Raw genomic sequence first — 23,946 nt, forward strand, 5'->3', positions numbered from 1 at the left:
TCTTTTGGCATCGTCGTGCGTTTAAAAATCACCATTGGTGAAGATTTTCTCCCGATGCCGTGCAGCTCAGAACACAGGTGAAGTGGGTGTATTCATGCCCGGTTGTTTTCAGCGTGACGAATGATTCGCATTTCCTCTTGACAGTCTGAGTGAGCGGCAGGTCAAACGTCAGAGGAACCGCATCCATATTTATGATGTGGTGCGGCCCGATTCAGTGGGAGCGCATCTGATTTAATATAAAGAGTTTCATTGGTTCGCTTTAACCCGTTCGGCAATTTCATTGGTCTAATGTTATGGGGTTCAGTTTTTTGGCTTGAAGTTTGTGAAACCGGGAAAAACCCAGGAAAAATCCATAAATTAGCCGCTTCGTTGTTTAAGCCGCGGGGTTCAAAGAGTGAGGAAAAAAGTAGCGGCTTATAGACCGGTACTTCTTATCCGATTACTTGATTAATCGATAGAATAATCGTTAGAATGCTCGATTACTAAAATGATCGATAGCAGCAGCCCTAAATATATCCAGACGTTCTTTTCCTGATCTGTGTTAATCCACAGTCTATGTGACTCTTAGGACACGCCACGGTGTTGTGATACGTCATGTTCCCGTACTGTAGCAGCAGTGGTGCTGAGAGAACGCTTTTGAAAAAGAGTTCAACACGGAGAAATCAATCTACAGATAAAATTCTGGGCACACATTATTGCCGCATCTATGAATTATTCTATAAAAATAAATAAGTCGGATTGTACTGATGCAAATCTGTTAAAAACTACCCTTTTTCAATCGATGCATCATATCGTTAACTTTTGTGTCGATGCACCGATGCGAATCATGAATTTTTACCATTATTAAGATATGCACATGTCTATATGCTTTAGGTGGCTTTAGAAAACTAATCAATGCTTTCTGACCAATCAAAATGTAGAATTTGGCAACAGTGTGGTATAATGTCGATTTTGACCTGTGTGCAGTGAATACAAAAGAAAACGGTCATTCTTGTACAAAGCTATATTATTTCTATAGCAATTTCAATATTTTTGGTGCTCTTTGCAGGAATTTTCCTCTAAATCTCATCCCGAGAATCCTGGTTGCTTTGACGCTGAAAGATACCATGGCAGGAATGGCGTTTCTGATGAGTTCTCTTCAGCTCGAATGGTGAGTCTGTACATTTCAGCTGATAATAATGATCGTGTTATGTGATTTTATTTAATTTTTTTCTATGTTTACTGTGACAAATGCTTTTTCTTTTAGTTCTTTTTATTAGTAATAGTAGCAGTAGTATCGTATTTTTATAATGTAGTAGTAGCTTTTTTATCTCCTTTCAAGACAAAATTTTAACTTTTTTATGTTATTGATTATGCAATGCTTCATACAGGAGATATTCTTATTGTAAAAAAACACACAAGCTACAAGTGAAATGGAAAGTTTTACACATAATTATTATGGTTTGCATTCATAGAACACTTCACCACTTTAGGCTACAGATTCAGATGCTACTGCATATTTCTTTGAATTTTCTTTATAATAATAATAATAGAAAAACTCTATATTTTCTATTCTTTCCCTATTCAGCATATCTCCTCCAGTTCGGCCCACCGAAGGCCGAACCCTGCTGAATGAAATCGAGACACTATACATACAGGTCAGTTTTGATGATGTCGCTTCACAGTCTGCAATCAAAGAAGGCCACAGTCGGACGTGTCGGGAAACACCTCAGTTCACAGTCATCGACTCTCTGAGGACTCGAGTGGAACAGAGTCTTCACGCTGTCGCTGAGCATCTCCTCAACGTTTACTCTCCTGACGTGAGTCACATGACCTCCATTCGTTTCACGGTTGTCATCGTTCATTTATTCCTTCATGTCAGGTGTTCGATTTCTGTTGCGGTTGCCATATTTGGGATGCAATTTACATTTCTATTTGTGCCACAAATATTTTCTTATGGGATCAATAAAGGATTCTGATTCTGAAGCTCTTATCCTGATTGACTAACATAATGGCATTGAAGTCTGTATAAATACATACATTCTAAATCTGGTTTATTAGGACCGAGACTTAAAATACAATCAGTATACAATTCTGTGAGAAATATAAATAGACAGTGAATATATAGAAAGTAAAAAGTGGAAGAATTCTTCACCACCAAGCGTGCTGCAAAAAGAGTGAGGTAGAGGGGTACTGGTCCGTTTTTGGCTTTGTAGGTGAGCATCAGTGTGATCAGATGTGGGCTGCTACAGATGGTGATGGGATGTGGGGTCTGGAATTTCCGGCTTCACCTATCGTCAGAAGAACTTCAGAATTTCTAAGAAAAAACACTGTTAAACAGAGCCCGAACAGACTCAATATTCTCTGGTGTGTGGGCCGTCCGAACACCGACCTAATTCTAAAAGGTTTTTTCGGCGAACACTCACTGCGCACCACTCGACTGCTCCATTATAACTAATAGCAAGGGGTTCTAAATGAGATTCCAAACAATTGGTCACCAACTCCTAGTTCCAAAATTTCCTGTTTCCTTGCACTATCCTTTGCAACAAAATGACCTGTATACTTTGTAATTCTTTTTTTGATTCTGAAACAGTTTTTCTTTCTTGTTTTTAGACTTCTAATACCTCTCCTGAATATATGGTGTGGTGTTTGAGGCTACTTACTGGAACCCTCGGTGCATTCGTTTGCATTGGACACCTTACTGAGGAATCCGCAGGTCACACTTCTCTCTTTCAGAAAGCAAAGGTGATTCTTTTTTTTCTGTGCACACGCACACACACACACACACACACACACACACACACACACACACACACACACACACACACACACACACACACACACACACACACACACACATCACAAGATGGTATTCCAACATTTTTCACTCAAACACTTCTCTGTTATGTGCAGACAATTGCGCAGGACTTGAGCGAATACATTTCTTCTACAAAGGCCAAGTTAAACGAAGATGAAAGTCTGTCCATGCTTAAATCCGTGATGCTGTTGTACTCCGAAAGCATCAGCACAAACAATAAAGTAAGTTCATCATCTTAGACTGGCAAATACACTATAAGGGTCAAAGGTTTGTGGACAACAACCCATAAGATATGTATATGGTTTTTTGAACATCATATTTCACATTTAGTCCTCATTTGTATTTATAATAATCTCCGGGTTTTGGAGAACGGATGTGTGATTTGTGCTCTTTCAATTCAATTCAGTTCAATTTAGTTTAGTTCGATTCAATTTCATTCAAATCCAATCCACTTATGTACAGTAGCGCTTTTTACAATGTAAGATTACTATAACAAATATTTAAATAAGTGAACTAGGTGTATTAATCCCCAATAAACAAGCCTGGGGTGACTGTGCTGAGGAAACTCTCTTAGCTGGTATTAGGAAGAAACCAGACACAAAGGAGAACCCATCCTCATTTGCCCAGAGTGTGATTATAAATCATAAAAAACAATACAAACACTGGAGTGTACGATTATGAGTAATGTCCTTTCTACAGTCAGTTGGAGTTGTGGAACTCAACATCTGCATAATTCACCTGAGAGGTGTTTAATACGGTTGAGGTCAGAGCTCTATAGCAGGCCACTCAAGATATTTTCACTCCAAACCCATGTAAACCATATCTTCATGTAGCTTACTTTTGCACAGAGCAATTGTGTGCTTTCAAGTTTGTGGAAACAGTTTGCGGAAGAACCAAATATGACTAGAAAAGTCAGGTGTCGAAATACCTTTTTCCATGTAGTGTATTTATGCTGGAAAAAATGTTTTTTTGCATTTAAATACAAATGGCTTTAATATATTGTTTTGGTTTTTTTTGTCTGGCAGGACAGCGTTTCTACAGTCTCTCGCCGATTAGTCATGAAGGCTCTTCCTGCTCGACTGCTGAGCGAGCTGTCTGAAATCTGCAAGTTAATGGTAAGTGGATCTAAATCTTGTACACACTTATATGGTGGAATGGCAGGTTTTTTGTAATAGAAGAAAAATTCTATTCAATTCTCAATGTAAAAATAGAATGCAATCAAATAAAACTAAAAAACTATCCGAAATATTGAATTTTGAGTAAAAAAAAAAAAAATGGCATGGTTAAATATGATGTGAACCCCTGAATTTTTTTACAATTACGATTTGTTTTTATTACCCAATCCAAACTGGCACATCTTGTTTTTTGGTGCATCTTTGAGTATCTGTACATGAGCAGCTTAGGATTGTGGTGTTATGGGATTTTCTAACCTGCAATGCATTCAATATTTTGCGGATTAACATATCGCAGGTGTTTATTTCTAAATAACACGTCCCTCTCCACAGCTAGGTAACTCGGCTAAAGGAGACAGTACAGGGGTTGATAACAATCCCGACGACATAGACATGAGCAGAACTCAAATGGAGCAAAACCCACAGGAGGAAGTTGACCTGTTTGATGATGGTGACGGCGCACAGCCCAGCAACAACGCAACCCAGGGGCTTAGTCCCGACTTGACTGATTCCCAGCATGGCTTAGGTAATACTAAACAAAACAAATCTGTTGAACAGAATTATACAACAGTCCTGTTGAGTTCTTCACTCTGATTGGTCAGAAAGTGCTGGATATTTTAAAAGGTTTTTATGAGTAACACTTATTGTAGTAAAGAAAATAGAAATAAAACAGGTTAGTATTAATGCACTGGTTTTTCATCACAGGCCCTTGCAAGGTGAACACACCACGTGAACTAAGTAATAACTTTCTTTTCGGCTTCTCCCGTTAGGGGTCGCCACAGCGGATCCTCCGCACGTTTGATTTGGCACATGTTTTTTACGCTGGATGCCCTTCCTAACGCAACCCTCCCCAATTTATCCGGGCTTGGGACCGGCACTAAGAGTGGTTGGGGATGGTTCCCTGACCGGGAATCGAACCCGGGTCGCAGCGGTGGGAGCGCTGCATCTTAACCACTAGACCACCAGTGAACTAAGTAATAATTAGCAAAAAAAAAAAAAAATGGATGAACATGTAATCTCCTAGCAGTGGCATCATGGTGGTGCTGGGATTTAACCTGTTAGGTAACACAGTTACTTTTGGGACTCAGAGCTGAAAATGACACTTGTGCTATATACGCAGTTTAGGTATCTTTGGAAAGAAGACTTGGGCTTTGCTGTCCTTCATTCAGAGTTGATAAATATATAAAATGATAGAGTTATAAATGCTGAAGTGCCTTAAAATTTCTTTTTACCGCAATAAAGGTTTTTTTAGATTTCATATATTAAATACATGGACCCAGTCCTGGAGCAATCCAGAAAAGTAATGGGTTGAAAAACACGTCTCATGAGTTTATATTTACATTTCAAAAGTAATAAAGATATAATGAAATCAAATCAAAGTTATAATCAAAGTCCCCCTTTGAGGAACACACCTTCCGATCGGAAGTGCCTGTTAAATTCCTTATTTAATGTAAAATGTGTGGACTTATATGCATATTGATTCCTTACTAAGTGTTTATTAGCATATATGTATTTGTGTCTTTTGTTTTTTGATTATTTAGGAGCAAAGAGCCCTCTATCACAGGAGCACTTAAGCAAGCAGGACCTGGTTTTCCTGGACACCCTTGAGTTTTTGTCCCTGTGTGCATCATTCGAAACCAGTTCCGGACTCGCCTATAAACCTTTAGACCTTCGGCGCAAGCTGCTAAAACTGTTGGATCTGATTGACCGTTCCAAACCTCTGCACCTCCACATGGTGATTAAGAGATTAATATAATAAAGAGGATGAAGAGGCTTAAATATGAATCATGACATTTCAGTTTGTTTGTAATCATGTCGAAGGCAGTTGAAGCGAAAATAAAGGTCAGGTGAACGCAGAATACAGTTTATAGTACAAATGGTGATCTATACTATATGGACACCTCGATTTTTCACCCATATGTGGTTCTTCCCCAAACTTTTACCACAGAGATAGAGGAACACAATTGTATAGGACGTTTTTGGATGCGGTAGGATTAGAACTTCCCTTCGCTTGAACTAGAAGACCCAAACCTGTTCCACCGTGACAATGTGTCTATGCTCAAAGTTAGCTTCAGGAACATATGGTTTATATGGGTTGAAGTGGAAGATCTTGAGTAGGCTGCTATAGAGCTCTGGCTTCAACTCGATCGAACATTTTTAAGATGAATGCCGACTGCACCCCAGGCCTCCTTACCTCACCTGCATGAGTACCGGACTTTACTAACACCCTTGTAGCTGAATTAGCACAAATCTCCACAAACACACACCAAAATCTAGTCAAACATCTTCCCAGGAAAACGGTGGTTATTATAACAGCAAATGGGGAGAAAATGTAGAATGAGATGGTCAGAAAGAATCTTATGGTCAGGTGTCCACAATTGTTTGTCCATAAAGTGTAGTTATGTTATTGATATTTAAACAATCTTTTACAGTTGGTCTAGAAAATTTCAAGGAATTAAAAAAATGCAATCTCAACAGTTCGTTTTTGTGATCCGCTACACATCCCTGGATAAAACCACTTCTAAGACTAAGATCTGCCAAAATGGAATTTTATCAGTAGAAAAAAACAATAGCGCAAAAAAATTCAAGTGAAAATTGCAGTTCGGCAAGAAACAGCAAGCGCTGCCGAACCCGTTTAATCGATCCTCTCTATTGTGCATCTGAAACACTTTCTCCTTCTGTTCTTGTGCAGTATCTGGTCCTGCTGAAGGTGATTCCATCAGAGAGAATGTCTCTGACAGCTGAAGAGTTCGACTTGCTGATCGGACCTCTTGCGTAAGGAGCGTTTTCGATATATTAAATACAACTGTTTGTATCACAGTGAAGTCTGATATTCACACGCTAAAATATCAGTCATTGCTAATGAATTGCGTTAAAGAAAGCCAGTTTTTCTAAAAAAAATAAAAACAGGACGATTTCATTTCCATATTGAGTCTCAAAATGTTTTAGGGTCAATAAATTAAATTTCTGGAGGAATCTAAAATGTTAATAGTGTATATTTCTTTTCACATTTTCTAACAGAGACATATGCTCACAGTATCGTCAAGATCAGGAAATGTGCCGTGTCGTACTTTTAGCGCTGCTCCCGTGCATACGCTGCCTACAGAGTGCACCTGAGCAGGACGAGGATTTGAATCACACTCGGGGAGCTCTGCTACAAGTGGTCTCAGGCTTCTGGTGGGTGACAACAAAAAGTATAATAATAATAATAATAATAATAATAATAGTAGTAATAATAATATTTATCAGATTATTATTATTAGGGAGCCAAGCAGGTATATCGGCACTCTATTGTCTTTTTACCTTTTTCTTTTCTCTATTCATCTTTGGCATTCGATAAATCCATCTGGTATGAAGTTCAAGATATCGACTAGGGAGGGTCTAAGAAACATTCTGAGGAAAATTTTGAGCCTGTGCTGAGAACTTCTAGGAATCCTTGTATTGCCTGGGTTAAGGCGAATGCATGACATAAAGCCAACCCATAATATCAATTTCCATCTAATTAGATTTTCTGCAATTTTGCATTAAGGTTTTTTTTGGTTGTGTTTTTTTTGGTTGCTCCGCCTACTCCTTTTTTTTCTGTACATATTATCCAATCTTAACCATATTTGGCTATTGTTAGCTAAATATATATATTTATCGAGCAATTTTCAACAATAAGGCAAACCCATATGCTTGGTGCAGTCAGATATAAGGTTGGAAATTGACAAAAAAAGAAAAAAAGAAAAATGAAAACAGTCAGAAAAACAAAAATGTTTTGCAGTAGCAATGACAATCGAGAGGTCATAGTAGCAACAGTTAATGTTAACAGTCAGAGATTTCCGCCACGGTCTATGGTTAAAACATACTATTATGAACATAACTACAAATCACTTTTGGATCAGTTTGCCTTAATTTATGGCTCGGCTTTAAGTCAGCAGGTGTAGGTGCTTGCAGCTTTAATTTTATATATATATATATATATATATATATATATATATATATATATATATATATATATATATATATATATATATATGAATGAATGAATGTTGTTAGAATGTTGTTATATGAACTGTACAGCAAAAAAAAGCTGAGATTTGTCTCTTTATTTATCTTTTTTAGCATTTTGGGTAAAAGTGGTAAATGCAGTTCAGATGTAAGAGCAGCACTGGGAAGCTGTTTACTTGCCTTAATGGAGGTAAGGTGTTATAACTGACAGTCATCTCTATCTATCTATCTATCTATCTATCTATCTATCTATCTATCTATCTATCTATCTATCTATCTATCTATCTATCTATCTATCTATCTGTCTATCTATCTGTCTGTCTGTCTGTCTGTCTGTCTGTCTGTCTGTCTGTCTGTCTGTCTGTCTGTCTATCTATCTATCTATCTATCTATCTATCTATCTATCTATCTATCTATCTATCTATCTATCTATCTATCTCTCACACATGCTCACAATTGTATCTAATAATTATATAAGTCTTAGTTCTGAATGATGATCGATCCGAATGGAGCACATCTTCTAGTCAATCGGAATCAAGCATTCAGCCAAAGCATGGTCTAACAGGAATTAACCTGTTTGACTGTTTTTAGATAAAAACAGCACCTAAAATAATATCAAAGCAACCTTCTGACCAATCATGTAAGAGGATTTTTCAACACTGTGCTATACGCACATATAAAGCAGCAAAGAAATACTAACATTGACTTGTTTTTTTGTTTCCGTAGGTCGACCCTTGCTGTAAGTGGGTGGTCTTATCTTTGAGGGAGGAGGAGCTTCCTGCATGTGCGATTTTGCCTTCGCATCTTGCAGACCCTCACCACCGAGTTCGCATGCAGGCAGCCATGAACATAGAAAGGTCCCTTTAAAATAATTGACAGTCATTTAATGACAAGCCATGTATAGCACAACGTCACTAGTCATGTGACCTACAGACATTCTTCAAAAAATAATCAAAAGATAAATACAAATTTCTCTGCATGTCTATTGTTTGCAGACTGTTCCTGGAGAAGGTAGATTGGGGTAAGGAGCAGAAAAAGATGCTTCCACTTAAACACCAGCAAACGGCCTTCGAAAATGTCTACTTGAAGGCACAGGAGGGGACGAAGGTCCAGGTAAATACCTTATAATAATATCTATTTCGTCTCGCTTTAAGCTTTTACACAAATATGTTACAATATTCAAATGAAGCAATAGCCGCTTTAGCAATGCATGGATGCATGGATGTTTGTTTATAAATTAACAATTTTTCCAAAGGTTTGTTTAGCACTAGCACTGATGCCATTTTTTTTCAAAAAATCTCAAAATAATTTGGAAAGTATGTTTGTGGTCAAAGTACATTTATGTCCAGGGTTCAAAATTCATCCCGGAGTTGCCTGGGATGAACTGGATATCAATCCTATGAACTTCCTAATTTTTCCTCCATCTTTGATTTCCTGCATTCCAGTTTTGGGAACTAAGTGGTGGGAACTTAGTATTAATTATAAAAAATAATACAGTGGTCCCCCAGTTCCCAGCGAGTTCTGAAAATCCGCGAATTTTGGGAAGCATCCCCTTAGTGAACCTTAGCTTAAGCTTACTTTAGTGAATTCATCCAGACATTGTCACTTTATAAACATAATATTGTACAATATTTGATTAAAACACATAGTTTAAAATGTTATTCCTAACGTTCCTGAATATTCTGTCCCGCTGCAGATTCCTGCGATTTTAAAGATAATCCGCAATTTGCTGTTAGTCAGGTTTCAAATGAGAACCCGCAAATTTTCCGAGCCACGAGTTCCAAACCGCGGATTATGAGAGGTTTACCGTATTTTATTATTATTATTTTTTTTTTATTCAAATTTTAAGAGCAGCTGGATGACAACAACGATGACATCAGGTAGTCGTAAAATGATTCGTCGTAACATTTCAAAGCCACGATGCAAAACATCACAGAAAGATATAGAAGAAAACATTTTGAATCGATAAACCGAAAAACATAAATAAATAACTGCAGAAAGGCCACACTGCAGACAGGATCAGCGATTTACATGTCGGCAAATCAAACTAAATCGGCTGAATTAATACAAATAAATAAATAAGTACAGCGCAACATTACAAATTCATTTACAAGATTAATTTTGAAAAAATTTAAACCTTTACAGAATCTCCCACACATTGTTAAAGATTGAATTCACTCTGTCACAGGGGTGATTGGATTTATTCATGCTCATTAAAACTGTTTATTCAAAACTTCTTTCTTTTCATATTTTTAATGACATCATTATCATAATATATAATGTATATTAACTGTATATAATTGTTTAATTAGCTGTATATTAACTTATTAGGGGAAAAAAAAAAGTAGTTCTCTACGAAATCAAAAATTGGCACCCCTCATATACAGTGGTGTGAAGAAGTGTTTGCCCCCTCCTGATTAAAAATTTTTTAATGAAGGTTTTTATTATTGAGGGAAAACAATATCCAAAAGGACCATGTATTTTTGGAATTTGTTTTCCCTCAAAAAAACAACAAAAAAAAACCCTTCATGTTCCGTATCTTTTTACTAATATTTAAATTAATTAGTTTGATGATATGAAACATTAAATGTGACAAACAGGCAAAAAATAAGAAATCAGCAAACACTTTTTCACACCACTGTAACTAATATGGCAGTATTCTCATTTCATAACAAGGATCGAGGTTTCATTCTGCGACATAGGAGCGAAAACAATCGACAGTGCCGGAGATGAGCAGAGAGAAAAATAAATAAATAAATAGAAACGTGTTCAGAGTTGTGTCACGTTTCTCTGTCTGGAGGATGTCAGATTGGTGGATATTTTTCGAAAGCTCTGAGAAAGACTTGTGAGACATGTCACAAATGAGTGCCACTTTTACTTTAGTTGAATACTTCCCTTTACGAAAAAAGGATGGTGCATCACCATCGTACGGCCACAAGCTTGTTTTTGTAATTGTTCCAAAATTTCTTTCCTTCTGATCCACAGAGAAACGGATCACCCGAAGATCTGGCCGATGAGACCTTTAACCGGCGTGCGACTCTGCTGAAAAGCCTATCCATGGTGATGTGCTGCAGCCCCGTGTGTGAGAAGCAGGCCCTCTTCGCCCTCTTTCAGTCCTACAAGGAGAACAACATTGAGGAGAGCCTGATTACAAAGGTGCAGAATTAAGGGTTTTTATATTAGATAGAAGAATTCAACTGGATGGTCTTCATTTTGAGAAATATGCACAATAGGCAAAAAATGTTTTAACTACATTTATACTGCATTAAAAAATGGTGAGTTTTGGATTTTAAATGGATTTTTTTATCATAATTCTTTTTTTTTTCTCTCAATACGATAGTCATTAAAACTTGTATCAATGTATCTGTCCACATTATATGGACGAAAGTAATGAGACACCTGACTTTTTCTCCCGTATGTGTTTCTTCAGACTGTCTGTCCATCCATCCATCTATCCATCCATCTATCCATCCATCTATCTATCCATCTATCCATCTATCTATCTATCTATCTGTCTGTCTGTCTGTCTGTCTGTCTGTCTGTTCTCGGTCTGTCTCGGTCTGTCTCTGTCTCTCTCTGTCTGTCTGTCTGCCTGCCTATCTATCTATGTCTCTCTCTGTCTCTCTGTCTGTCTGTCTGCCTGCCTATCTATCTATCTATCTATCTATCTATCTATCTATCTATCTGTCTGTCTGTCTGTCTGTCTGTCTGTCTGTCTGTCTGTCTGTCTGTCTGTCTGTCTGTCTGTCTGTCTGTCTGTCTGTCTGTCTGTCTGTCTGTCTGTCTGTCTGTCTGTCTGTCTGTCACAAATTATGACTTCTTATCTGGCTAATTCCAACCCCATGCCTTGAGAATCTTTTGGCTTTCTCTAAAAAAAAAAAAAGTATAAAAAAATAAAAATAAATAGCGATTAATATCTTTATATATACAGTGGGTACGGAAAGTATTCAGACCCCCTTAAATTTTTCACTCTTTGTTATATTGCAGCCATTTGCTAAAATCATTTAAGTTCATTCTTCTTCCTCATGAATGTACACACAGCACCCCATACTGACAGAAAAACACAGAATTGTTGACATTGTTGCAGATTTATTAAAAAAGAAAAACTGAAATATCACATGGTCCTAAGTATTTAGACCCTTTGCTGTGACACTCATATATTTAACTCAGGTGCTTTCCATTTCTTCTGATCATCCTTGAGATGGTTCTACACCTTCATTTGAGTCCAGCTGTGTTTGATTATACTGATTGGACTTGATTAGGAAAGCCACACACCTGTCTATATAAGACCTTCCAGATAACAATGCATGTCAGAGCAAATGAGAATCATGAGGTCAAAGGAACTGCCTGAAGAGCTCAGAGACAGAATTGTGGCAAGGCACAGATCTGGCCAAGGTTACAAAAAGATTTCTGCTGCACTTAAGGTTCCTAAGAGCACAGTGGCCTCCATAATCCTCAAATGGAAGACGTTTGGGACGACCAGAACCCTTCCTAGAGCTGGCCGTCCGGCCATGAGGAAGAAGAATGAACCTAAATTATTTTAGCAAATGGCTGCAATATAACAAAGAGTGAAAAATTTAAGGGGGTCTGAATACTTTCCGTACCCACTGTATATATATATGTTTTTGTATCTGTTTGGAATGCATTAACTGTACATTAATGTATTCCTATTCCTCTGTGTATACTGTGTGCATGTGCATGTCTGCTTGTTTTTTTTTCTTCTCAGTTTTTTTTTTCTGATGTTCAGGTTTTGCAGAGTGTTTCACTTTGCCTGGGCTACAGAAGTTCTGAGGCGTTCGTCTGCTCTCATTTGAATTATCTGGTGGCTGAATGGTTGAGCCAGAGACAGACAGATGCCACCTACACCCTACAGAGTTTTCCTTATACGCTATTGAACTGCAGCAGTCTGGAAGAGTTTTACAGGTACTACATTTAAAAAGTGGGACAGCAGTCACAAGAAATCATTTATTACCATTCATGGTTGCTTTAGATTTGGGACATTCACATTTCTACCTCTGTGTGTGTGACTTTTTTTCTACTTTCATTTTTCATTTCAGGTCATCGTATCATGTTCTTATCCCACGCCTGGTCTTCCTGAATGACTTTGAGCAGGTAAAATCTATTGAGCATCACCTGAAGCAGGACTGGAGGCAGCTGGTGGCCAACTGCTTCCCTAAAATCATGGTCAACATCCTGCCTCACTTTGCCCTCCCTGGACATGACGCGGAAGCGGCGAAGCAGAGAGAGAACGCGCACCATGTTTATGACCTGCTGAAGGATGACCAGTGCCTGGGGAAACCGGTACGAACTCGAATCCAGTTCAGCCAGTTCATGATGTTTGCCTTTTAATATCGTAAAGGTTGGCAGGGCATGGGAATTACTAGTGACTTGTATTTCATGCTTTACCACAGTGTTTTTCAATTCTAAAATCAGATTTGAACCCACAATGCAGAATATCCGTACAGATTTTTCCGGCTTCCATCGTCTGTCATTACAAGAGCGGCCTCTAGAGGCGAATCACTGACAACATCTGCTGTTTGTTTTTTGTTAGGTTTCTCTTCGAGACTCCTCCCACTTTTTCTTGTTTAATTTCTCCAGTATGGGTCTGGGAATATCAGTCACATAGACACACATATCCAAGGTTTAATGACAGAAAGAATGCATATATAGACGAACAAAAACATTCTTAACGCTCTCCTGCCCTTAATCACTGTTCGACAGATTCATCTCTGTTCGGGTACCTAGTATGTAATAGAAAATTCCATTTGATATGTGAACAGCCAAATCTGTAAAAGTCTTCAAACGACATCTTAAGAGCTTCCTCCAACAGCAGCACATCTGATTTCTCCAGCCATATCCGTCTTTTCCCCGAACCTTTATCCCAATTTTGGACGCACACAATTGTATAGGATGTCTTTGGATGGTGTGCCATTACATTTTCCCTGCTCCAGCATGACCATGCCCCTGTGCACAAAGCCAGCTCCATTAAGATATGGTTTACATGGGTTGGAGTGAAAGACGTTAAGTGGCCTGCCATCAAATTTTCACCTCAATTGTATTGACTGCCTTTGGGAGGAATTGGAATTCTGACTGCACCCCAGACCTCTTCACCGTACATCACTACCTGACTTTACTAATGCCTTTGTAGCTAAAAATCCAAACTTATTCTTTAAAACTTTTTGGAACATCAATCCAGAAAATTAAGATTTGATCAGGTTGTTAAAAAAATCACATTTCGAAGGTGTCCACAAATTTCTGGTCATATTGTGTATATTTTTCGACTGATGGTATTCTTAAGTCTGTCTCTTAATGAATCAGAATCAGAATGTTCAGAGACTTCAAAACACTTTTGTAGGTGGATAAGGGAATCTGCCAAATGCCATCAATATAAATATAATATACGTACATTAATCATTTGCTCGTTTTTCGTAAAATTCTTTCTTTATGTATCCCAACGATGTTAGGAAACTGGGGTTTAGAGCGCAAGATCAGCTACATGGGGATACATGGGGCTTGCTCAAGGGTCCCAAAAGTGGCAGTTTGGCAATCCCAGTTTTGAACCCCCCAACCTTCCATTCAGTAGCCCAGAGCCTACTGAGATACCACCTCTCCCACATCACAGTTTATTATCCATTCACTTGTTCTAATATGTTGCTATATTTATAGAAGACACTCAATCACACAAAACATGTTTTTAGAAAAAGCGTGTGATAGAGGTAAAGCTATAAATTGATATTTTCAGCCTTGAGAGGTTCCTCGAGGACAGAGGTGATTTGCACTATGTAACTGCACCTTATTACCTTCGAGAGAGAGAGACTATAACATGTGATGAAGAGAACTGACTCGTTTCTGGATGTTCCGTTTCAATGAATTCAAACGGAAAAGTACCACGTTTTTTTTTTCTTTATATATATATATATATATATATATATATATATATATATATATATATATATATATATATATATATACAGTACAGACCAAAAGTTTGGACACACCTTCTCATTCAAAGAGTTTTCTTTATTTTCATGACTATGAAAATTGTAGATTCACACTGAAGGCATCAAAACTATGAATTAACACATGTGGAATTATATATGGAATTATATACATAACAAAAAAGTGTGAAACAACTGAAAAATGTCATATTCTAGGTTCTTCAAAGTAGCCACCTTTTGCTTTGATTACTTCTTTGCACACTCTTGGCATTCTCTTGATGAACTTCAAGAGGTAGTCACCTGAAATGGTCTTCCAACAGTCTTGAAGGAGTTCCCCGAGAGATGCTTGGCACTTGTTGGCCCTTTTGCCTTCACTCTGCGGTCCAGCTCACCCCTAAACCATCTCAATTGGGTTCAGGTCCGGTGACTGTGGAGGCCAGGTCATCTGGTGCAGCACCCCATCACTCTCCTTCTTGGTCAAATAGCCCTTGATGCCTTCAGTGTGACTCTACAATTTTCATAGTCATGAAAATAAAGAAAACTCTTTGAATGAGTGTCCAAACCTTTGGTCTGTCAAGTCAAGTCAAGTTTATTTGTATAGCGCTTTTCACAACAGACATTGTCTCAAAGCAGCTTTACAGAAAACAACAGTGAAGGTGAATGGTGTGCGTTTGTCCCTGATGAGCAAGCCGTGGCGACAGTGGCAAGGAAAAACTCCCTTAGATGATATGATGAAGAAACCTTGAGAGGAACCAGACTCAAAGGGGAACCCATCCTCATATGGGTGACATCAAGAGTTTGATCATAAATCTTTCAACAATACAGAACAATTTGTGATCATCATAGATCCAGCATCAGCTTCTCCATGCCAGGGCCTTTAAACACTCGGCATCTACTTCTCCATGATCATCCATAGGTCCATAATCTTCACGAGGTGGGACGTGACTGGAGCTGGCCAAACCTCAGGATGCCTCGGGATGGGGAGAGAAAGAGAAGCAGTGGAGAGGAATTAGCGTAGCTGCTGTTCATGATATTAACAGCACAAGTTAATAATGTGCATGTGTGTGATGTGTGTTATGTGTAGGCTTTGCTAAAAAGATATGTTTTTAATCTACACTTAAACTGGGAGCGTGTATCTGAACCCCGAACACTGTCAGGAAGACTATTCCAGAGTTTAGGAGCTAAATGTGAAAATGCTCTACCGCCTTTAGTGGACTTTGCTATTCTAGGAACTACTAGAAGCCCAGAGTTTTGAGATCTCAGGGAGCGTGACGGATTGTAGCGTGTTAAGAGACTGGATAGATACATGGGAGCCAAACCATTTAGTGCTTTATAAGTGAGTAGCAGTAGTTTGTAGTCTATTTGAAACTTAACAGGAAGCCAATGTAGGGACGATAAGATAGGGGTTATATGATCGTATTTTCTTGACCTAGTAAGAACTCTTTCTGCCGCATTCTGAACTAACTGAAGCTTGTTTATTAATGATGCAGGACATCCACCTAGTAACGCATTACAATAGTCTATTCTAGAGGTCATAAACGCATGGACGAGCTTCTCTGCATCAGATATAGATAACATATTTCTTAGCTTAGAAATATTTCTAAGGTGAAAGAAGGCTGTTTTTGTAACTTGATTGATGTGATTTTTAAAAGATAAGTTGCTGTCTAAAATAACTCCCAGGTCTTTTACCGTTGAACTAGTAGTTACAGAACAACCGTCTAAATGCAGGCTGAGATGCTGGAGCTTACTGTATACAAAATCAAAAAGTGATTGTGATGCCAAAACATTGTCGTATAAGTGAAATAAAACACTTCAGTAACACAAAACACCATAAAAGAGCACAAGCTGTAGTGGTTTACTTACTTACTTACTGTAGATAACAACCAGAGTGCTTTGTGCTGTTTTTTCCACTCAGATATTCAAAGGTGAATTTCTTGAAGAATAGAAGACACTTTGATTGATTGACTGATTGAATGAACGATTGACGAATGCAGTTTCCTATTTGCAGCAAATCGACAGTCTGATACGCGGTAACCTGGCGGACATTGTTGTCGAGCTGTTGATGACTCTGTACGAAGGAGCAGGATCAGGAAATGCTGAAACTGGAGATCTGCAGAAGTTCACTGGGTAATTAAGCTGTATATACAGTGTCACAGTCATGAAAAGCTTTTTATATATAAATAACCTTCCTGTGTTGCTTATTGTTATTTGTACTCATAGATGGTCTACAATCTGATCAGTGTTTCTTTGTGTTGTTTTTTTTTTTTTGTTTTTTTGTTTTTTCATCTTGTGTCTCGTTGTTGTTTCTAGAGAGCTGGATCCCGCCCCAAATCCACCATTCTTTAGTTCCCACGTGATCAAAGCAACTCTCGATTACCTCAGCAAGTGTCATAGCACCAGTCACAAGTCTCTGGTAGCCATACTGTCCAAGACTCCGGTAAGAACCTGATATTATTCAGTAAAAGCACACTGAGGTGTGGTCTCTGACTTCTTACTGTGTTCGCCAATCTTATTAACATTATAGGACGCTGTTAGGATTATAACAGGAAGATCGGTAAAGCGCTAAAGGCATTCATTGGGAAGTAGTTCAGTGGTCAAGACTCTGGATTAGTGATCGGAACGTCGGGGGTTCAAGCCAATCTTGTGGCCCTTGAGCAAGGCCTTTATTCTCAGTGCCCCAGCGGTGCTGTATCATGTCTGACCAAATCTTTCGAACATTACTGGGATTTGCGAAGAAAGAATTTCACTGTGCTGTAAAAGTACATGTGAGAAGTATGAAGCATCTTTCTTTCACCTTAATTGTGACGTATGTAACATTTTAGATCAGGGGTCCGCAAACTACTGCCTGCAGGCCAAATATGAAAAGATAAAAAGAAGTCACACAAACTCCTGGTAGAATAACCAAATTATTGATTTGGAATGTAACCTAACAACGTGTGATGACGCATTGCATGGAGGGAATTTATTAATTATGTCATTATATTTATAAATGAACATACAGTAATCCCTCGCCTATCGCAGGGTTACTTTCCAGACCCCCCACACCAAAATAGGCGAAAATCTGCGAATTGGGAACCAAATATTTATACAGTACAAATAATGATGAATTAAGTGTGCAGTACAAATAATGATGATGAAGGTGATGACGATGAAATGAATATACTGCATACCCAAGTAGAGCATTACAGCTCTTCTGAAAGCTACATTTTTTAAAAAAGGAAATGATTATTTTACCACAAAAATAATTAGAATAACTCTTAACAATATTACCTACATACCACAAAATCCCACGATACAGCAAAAAATCCGCAAAACTAGATATGTTCCATGTAAAAACCCGCGTTACAGTGAGACCGCAAAAACTGAACCGTGTGGCGACGGATTACTGTGTTTATATTTATTTGACTTTAGCACCTTTTTATGAGTCAGTACTATTCATCTGTACTATTTTACAATGTTTGTTTTTATCCAGTGTCCATTTAAATTCGGTTGATCAATCGGTTATCGGCATGTACGATCCAAGTTAGCTATCGGTATCTGTAAAATCCACCATCCGTTGACCTCTAGTTATTAGCATAGCCTAATTATTTGTTATGTTCTTTGACCCATTAACCATATGCATAAGTAAGTAAAAGTTTTGGTTTCAGTAGTACGATAGTATGCTGTTTTAATAGGCTGTACATATCTTTAGCAGACTAATCTAATATTAGGAGACATAATAAATCATAATAAAATCTCCACAATAACACTGCTAGTCACGCCGGCCCATGTCATGTGCTGTTAAAGATGATGAGTTTGGGGACCCCTGTTTTAGATAATATTTACATTTCTGTCATGTTTGCAGTGTGTAATGATTTGGACAGAATTGGTCTCGTAACCATCACCCAGGGTGGCAATAATTCCAGAGTTGACTGTTATAAACAATCATTTATACACTTTAATACAGACACTAAGCCTTTTGACATGGTTAGGATATGAAGCTCAAATGTCTATGTGAGATATATAGATAGTGGGGAAGTAGTAGCTCAGTGGTCACGGCTCTGGGTTAGTGATTAAAAGGCCGGGCTTTTAAGCTCCTGTATCACCAAGCTGCCACCGTTAGGCTCTTAACCATCTCTGCGCCATGCTCCATGGGACCCTGCACTCAGAATTTCACTATGCTGTAATGTACATGTGTTGAATAATAGTCTCTTACTCCTTTTCTTTCTTGTAAATCAAAGGTCTGTTCAAGTTGGAGTGACAGTGTTTCTCATTCTTTGCGCTAGATGTCCATACAGAAGATCCTGACCTCAGTTTGCCAGCGGGAAGCTGAGACCACCAACGCCTACGAGAGGCACCGCATCCTCATGATGTATCATCTGTTTGTGAAGCTGCTGCTGTTTGAGGTTAAGGATGGCCTAGGGGGGGCGTGGGCCTTTGTGCTCCGAGACATCATCTACACCCTTATACATCACATCAATAGCAGGTCTACACACACACACACACACACACACACACACACACACACACACACACACGCTATATTCATTTCTGCTCTGCTGTTTTGTAAACTTTACCTGTATTTACACCTATAATTTTTATTTTTTATTTTGTTTTCTTGTTATGACAACTTCATTTTGTCATGATCTTGACATCAAAGTTGTTCTCTCCTGATCCCGACTTAACAAAAGTTGTTTTTCCCGATCAGTAGTTAATTTTTCTGTGTATACGTCATAAAGCAGGCTCTAGAGGCAGCATCACTTTCTCAAACTGAAATAACTCAGAGACTGACAACTTACCGGTGGTGGACAAACCATTTGCTAGAGTTAAAGTCTAGATACACTCGGTAAAATATTACCACTGTAAGAGCTCTCTTTAAACTTTCACTTGATTGAAAGTACAAAAGTATTTGCCTTTAAATGTACTTTAGGTATCCAAAGTACTCTGATTTATTATGGCTATAATTTTCCTATTATCATTTTTGTCTCAAAATTCTTTGCTTAATCGACTCAGTTTATGTGAAAAGACTCTGTTTGTATCGCTGTAGTTTCCCCAGTTTCTCCTGTCACAGGGTAAAAAGCAAATTTTTCAACCTAATCCAAATGATTGAATAAATGAATGGTCTTCTTCAGGTTGGGCCCTCAGGAAGAGGTATCTGCTCGAAGTCTGGCGTTGTGCTGTGACCTGCTCATCACCGTATGCCAGAAGGCGATCCGCTTCTGTGACGACGCTCTGGAGAGCCACCTGCAGGTCATTGTAGGAACTCTCACTGCACAAGTCACCGAGCAGCCAGCAATCTCTCAACAGGTGGGTATCTGGGTTACAGGTTGGAATATTTTCCTGTGTTTGAGCAGGCTGCGGTACTGCTGGGGAAAATATGGGAGGCATGGGTATATCTTGATCTCCAGATTTAGTAATGGACACAATACATTAATGACCTTGGACATTAATTCATTGGGCATTAGTTCATAATTTATTATCTTTTATATGCAAAATATATTTTTATATTTAATATATATACAGCCTTTCTGTCGATCAGTTATTGGGCTCAATCATTTTTGTCTTTGTCAAATGCTTTGTCTATGCTCTACGACTCTGGGTTTGGGGTGAATGTGAGAATAGAAAGAAGTGAATCTCTCTAGGCCTGATATTGAACACATACACACACAAATTATAACAATGCACTGTACTACATCAAGTTTTATAATGTATCAACAACCTCATACACAGAGCGAGATAACGGCAATTGTACATGTACAGTATATGCAGAGGTGGAAATAGTAATAAAATATTCTACTGTACTAAGGTTCGATGACATTCTGCTAAAGTACAAAATACCGGTCTGAAAATCTTCTCAAGTGAAATGATGAAGTAGCTAATATTTTTTATTTATGCAAAGTAAAATAAAAATAAAAAAGGGGGGGGGGTGGTTGGATTCTAGTGTAGTTCAAAAAGGACAAGTGGACATAAATCTCAAACTAGTTGTTTTTAATTGAAGGAACACCTTTACAAATTGTGCATTAACCAAAATAAGTGATAATAAAAAAAGTCTTATGGGTTATGCACTTTTGTACTACTACTTATTAACAATATGATTTAAAATGTAGTTAAGTACAATATAAAAAAAAAAAAAAACTTAAGTAAAAGTAAAATTGCAGATGTTCAAAACTTCAACAAAACTGCTTACTTACAGTAACGTTACTTTCCACCTCTAAATATAATATGATGCAATACATGTACAGTAATTAGAAAGCAGTAGTTTTATATATATATATATATATAATTAGGGCTGCAGCTATCGATTATTTTAGTAATCGAGTGTTCTACTGATTAATTAACTGATTAGTCCATCGATTAATCGGAAAAAGTACCTAAAATGTTTATATATAATAATAATAATATCTACATTTAAATGTTAATGCTGAAATTGCATACAAGAATATCTGTGAATAAAATAAACACGTAGTGCATTTAATTGCTTTATTACATCAAAATGCAAATACAAATATATAAATAAATAAAAGATTATAAATAACTTTCGTTGTTAGCTATTTTGGCATTAATGGCTGTATTGAATTAAGTTTAATTCTGCAGTATTGTCCCCTGAGAGAAGATATACTAAAATTGTTGCTGAAATGTGTAAAGTACTCAATTCTGTGAGCTTTTTGCTGTTTGTATGCTGATCTTTGCAAAACTAGTATTTAGTATTAATTATAAGCTTGGGAATAATCAAATCAAAAAAACATTAAAATTGTGATTGTGGAGGGCCAATAGTGTGTGTGTGTGTGTGTGTGTGTGTGTGTGTGTGTGTGTGTGTGTGTGTGTGTGTGTGTGTGTGTGTGTGTATGTGTGTATATATATATATATATATATATATATATATATATATATATATATATATATATATATATATATATATATATATATATATATATATGAAATAACACATTTTCTTGCAGGTGCTTAGTCTGCTGAAGTTCCTGGTGATAGAAAACCCAGATAACAGGTATCTCAGGAGAGCAATTCCTTTGCTTGAGCCTTTTCCCGATCAGCCGGCCTTCACAGAGCTCCGAACGGCTCAGCACAAACTCAAATACAGCTCTGGAGCCTTTACCCTCAGAGAGGTGCTGCTGATACATAGATTTGTCTCTCTTTTTTTATATATATATTCAAGTGTTAAAAAAGCCCTCAATGTTTCCAAGAAACATCTTTTTGTTCGTATTTTGCAGGAGATTGAGCATTTCTTGTCTGTGACATCATGTGACTCCTTACCTCTTACTCGAATGGAGGGCCTGAAGGATTTAAAGAGACTTTTGCACGCTCACAAAGACCAGATTAAGCAGCTGCTAAAAGAATGTCATGGTGAGCAGGAGACACAAATTAGCACTTCAGTCTTTCCTCTAATATAAATGTGATTTTTTTCATATCTTGTTTTTGAAGCGATGCAAATTCACCGTGTGATTTCAGCGGTTTTAATTATATATTATAAAGAAAAGAGATCCTCTGCAGAGTAATGTCCATCTCACACACACACACACACACACACACACACACACATGCACACGCACACAGATTTCCGAGCAGCTGAGGTACTGGCTATCTTCAAACGACGGGTGAAGACCTACCTCTTCCTGAAACACTTAAACTCACACTTATTTTCCTGTTTGTTTTTTTATGTATTTTAAAGAAGTATGCTATAATTCCTTTCAATAGAGTTTCAGGCTGATAGTATCCTGAGTCTGCATCCGAGTGAACCAGTGTTGAGTTGTTCACTGACAGAGACTTTTGAACATCACTCTAGCTAATCGCGTGTGCTAAATGCCATAAAAGTTAATGTATTGTAAATGTATTAGACTATACAGACAATGTCTGTTGGGAAAAGCGCTATAGAAATAAACTATAAAATAAAATGAATAAGCTTTAAAATAAATAAAATGTTTAGCTTATGGGATTCAGGTTTGTGGAAATGATATCAGGAATGTTGGGAATCTTACAGTGTGAAACACGGTTTTAGTCAAGATGCAGCCGAATATTGTTTCATGTTATGGCTACATGGCTGCTCAAAATTTATTTATTTATTTATTTATTTATTTATATATACAAGTGTTAAGAAAAAGGCACTGATCCTTTACACTAAATCACTGTCTGACGTTTGGTACGAGTTTCAAATGATTCACTTACAGACTTTTAAGACTAAATCTAAAGTATTTTTCTTTCGTAAAAGCTGATCCGGCCAGCAGTGTGCTGGTCAAACTGGTGCTGAACCTCCTGCAGCTGTGCAAACTGGCAGCCAGCCATCCTCGAGGCAGAGACATATTAGGTGAGCACTTCCTTCCTGTTGCTTTCACATACACCGACAAATCAGAAAAAAGCTAATAAAAAAAATAAAATAAATAAAAAATGGTCAATCACTGTCTATATCTTCATCCATTAAACCTCTGAGTTTGTTCTTTCAGAGGCTGTCGGGGGTTGCTTGGGAGAACTCGGGCCTGTGGACTTGTCTACCATTGCACTGCATCATGGGAAAGATCAGATTTACACCCAGGCTGCTGCACTTTATCCTGATGTTCTTCATCAGTGGGTCTCCATCATACTCAGCTGCATGAACAATGCACTGACCGACCAGAGGTGATATTGCGGATATTGGCCTCCTCTTTTATAATGCAGACTTTTGTGTAGTGGTGAAATATACACCAATCAGGCATAACATTATGACCATGTGCCCAATTTCGTGTTGTCCCCCATTTGCTGGCAAATTTGAGCTTCAGGAGCTCGTCTGTTTGCTTCAGCCTTCGTTTCGCACATGCGTCAATGAGCCTTGGCTGCCCGTGACCCTGTCACTGATTCACCACTGTTCCTTCCTTGGAAAACCGCAGACCGGGAACACACCAGAAAAGCTGCAGTTTTGGAGATGCTCTGACCCAGTCGTCTAGCCATCACAATTTGTCTCTTATCGAATTTACTCAAATCCTTACGCTTGCCCATTTTTCCTTCTAAAACACAACTTTGAGGAAATAAATGTTCACTTGCTGCCTAATATATCCCACCCACTAAAGGCTGCCAGGATAAA

At 37.9% G+C, this 23,946-nt stretch overlaps 1 protein-coding gene across 3 annotated transcripts in view; it reads left to right on the plus strand.

The window, feature by feature from the left end:
* atm (ATM serine/threonine kinase) overlaps nucleotides 1-23,946 on the plus strand; it is a 67,304-nt gene that overhangs the window by 14,502 nt on the left and 28,856 nt on the right. For all 3 annotated transcript variants that reach the window (XM_083525400.1, XM_083525402.1, XM_083525401.1), the window contains exons 12-34: nucleotides 1,049-1,150; nucleotides 1,568-1,799; nucleotides 2,593-2,724; nucleotides 2,893-3,018; nucleotides 3,823-3,912; nucleotides 4,303-4,495; nucleotides 5,511-5,704; nucleotides 6,662-6,744; nucleotides 6,991-7,146; nucleotides 8,074-8,149; nucleotides 8,686-8,816; nucleotides 8,955-9,072; nucleotides 10,945-11,115; nucleotides 12,707-12,882; nucleotides 13,017-13,260; nucleotides 16,906-17,024; nucleotides 17,208-17,334; nucleotides 19,163-19,362; nucleotides 20,009-20,183; nucleotides 21,836-22,000; nucleotides 22,106-22,238; nucleotides 23,101-23,196; nucleotides 23,333-23,504. In XM_083525400.1, the coding sequence (XP_083381526.1) occupies nucleotides 1,049-1,150; nucleotides 1,568-1,799; nucleotides 2,593-2,724; nucleotides 2,893-3,018; nucleotides 3,823-3,912; nucleotides 4,303-4,495; nucleotides 5,511-5,704; nucleotides 6,662-6,744; nucleotides 6,991-7,146; nucleotides 8,074-8,149; nucleotides 8,686-8,816; nucleotides 8,955-9,072; nucleotides 10,945-11,115; nucleotides 12,707-12,882; nucleotides 13,017-13,260; nucleotides 16,906-17,024; nucleotides 17,208-17,334; nucleotides 19,163-19,362; nucleotides 20,009-20,183; nucleotides 21,836-22,000; nucleotides 22,106-22,238; nucleotides 23,101-23,196; nucleotides 23,333-23,504 (3,411 nt within the window). The remainder of the gene's footprint in view (nucleotides 1-1,048; nucleotides 1,151-1,567; nucleotides 1,800-2,592; nucleotides 2,725-2,892; nucleotides 3,019-3,822; nucleotides 3,913-4,302; nucleotides 4,496-5,510; nucleotides 5,705-6,661; nucleotides 6,745-6,990; nucleotides 7,147-8,073; nucleotides 8,150-8,685; nucleotides 8,817-8,954; nucleotides 9,073-10,944; nucleotides 11,116-12,706; nucleotides 12,883-13,016; nucleotides 13,261-16,905; nucleotides 17,025-17,207; nucleotides 17,335-19,162; nucleotides 19,363-20,008; nucleotides 20,184-21,835; nucleotides 22,001-22,105; nucleotides 22,239-23,100; nucleotides 23,197-23,332; nucleotides 23,505-23,946) is intronic.

The sequence above is a fragment of the Silurus aristotelis genome (genome assembly GCF_946808225.1).
Source record: "Silurus aristotelis genome assembly, chromosome: 22".
NCBI lineage: Eukaryota > Metazoa > Chordata > Actinopteri > Siluriformes > Siluridae > Silurus > Silurus aristotelis.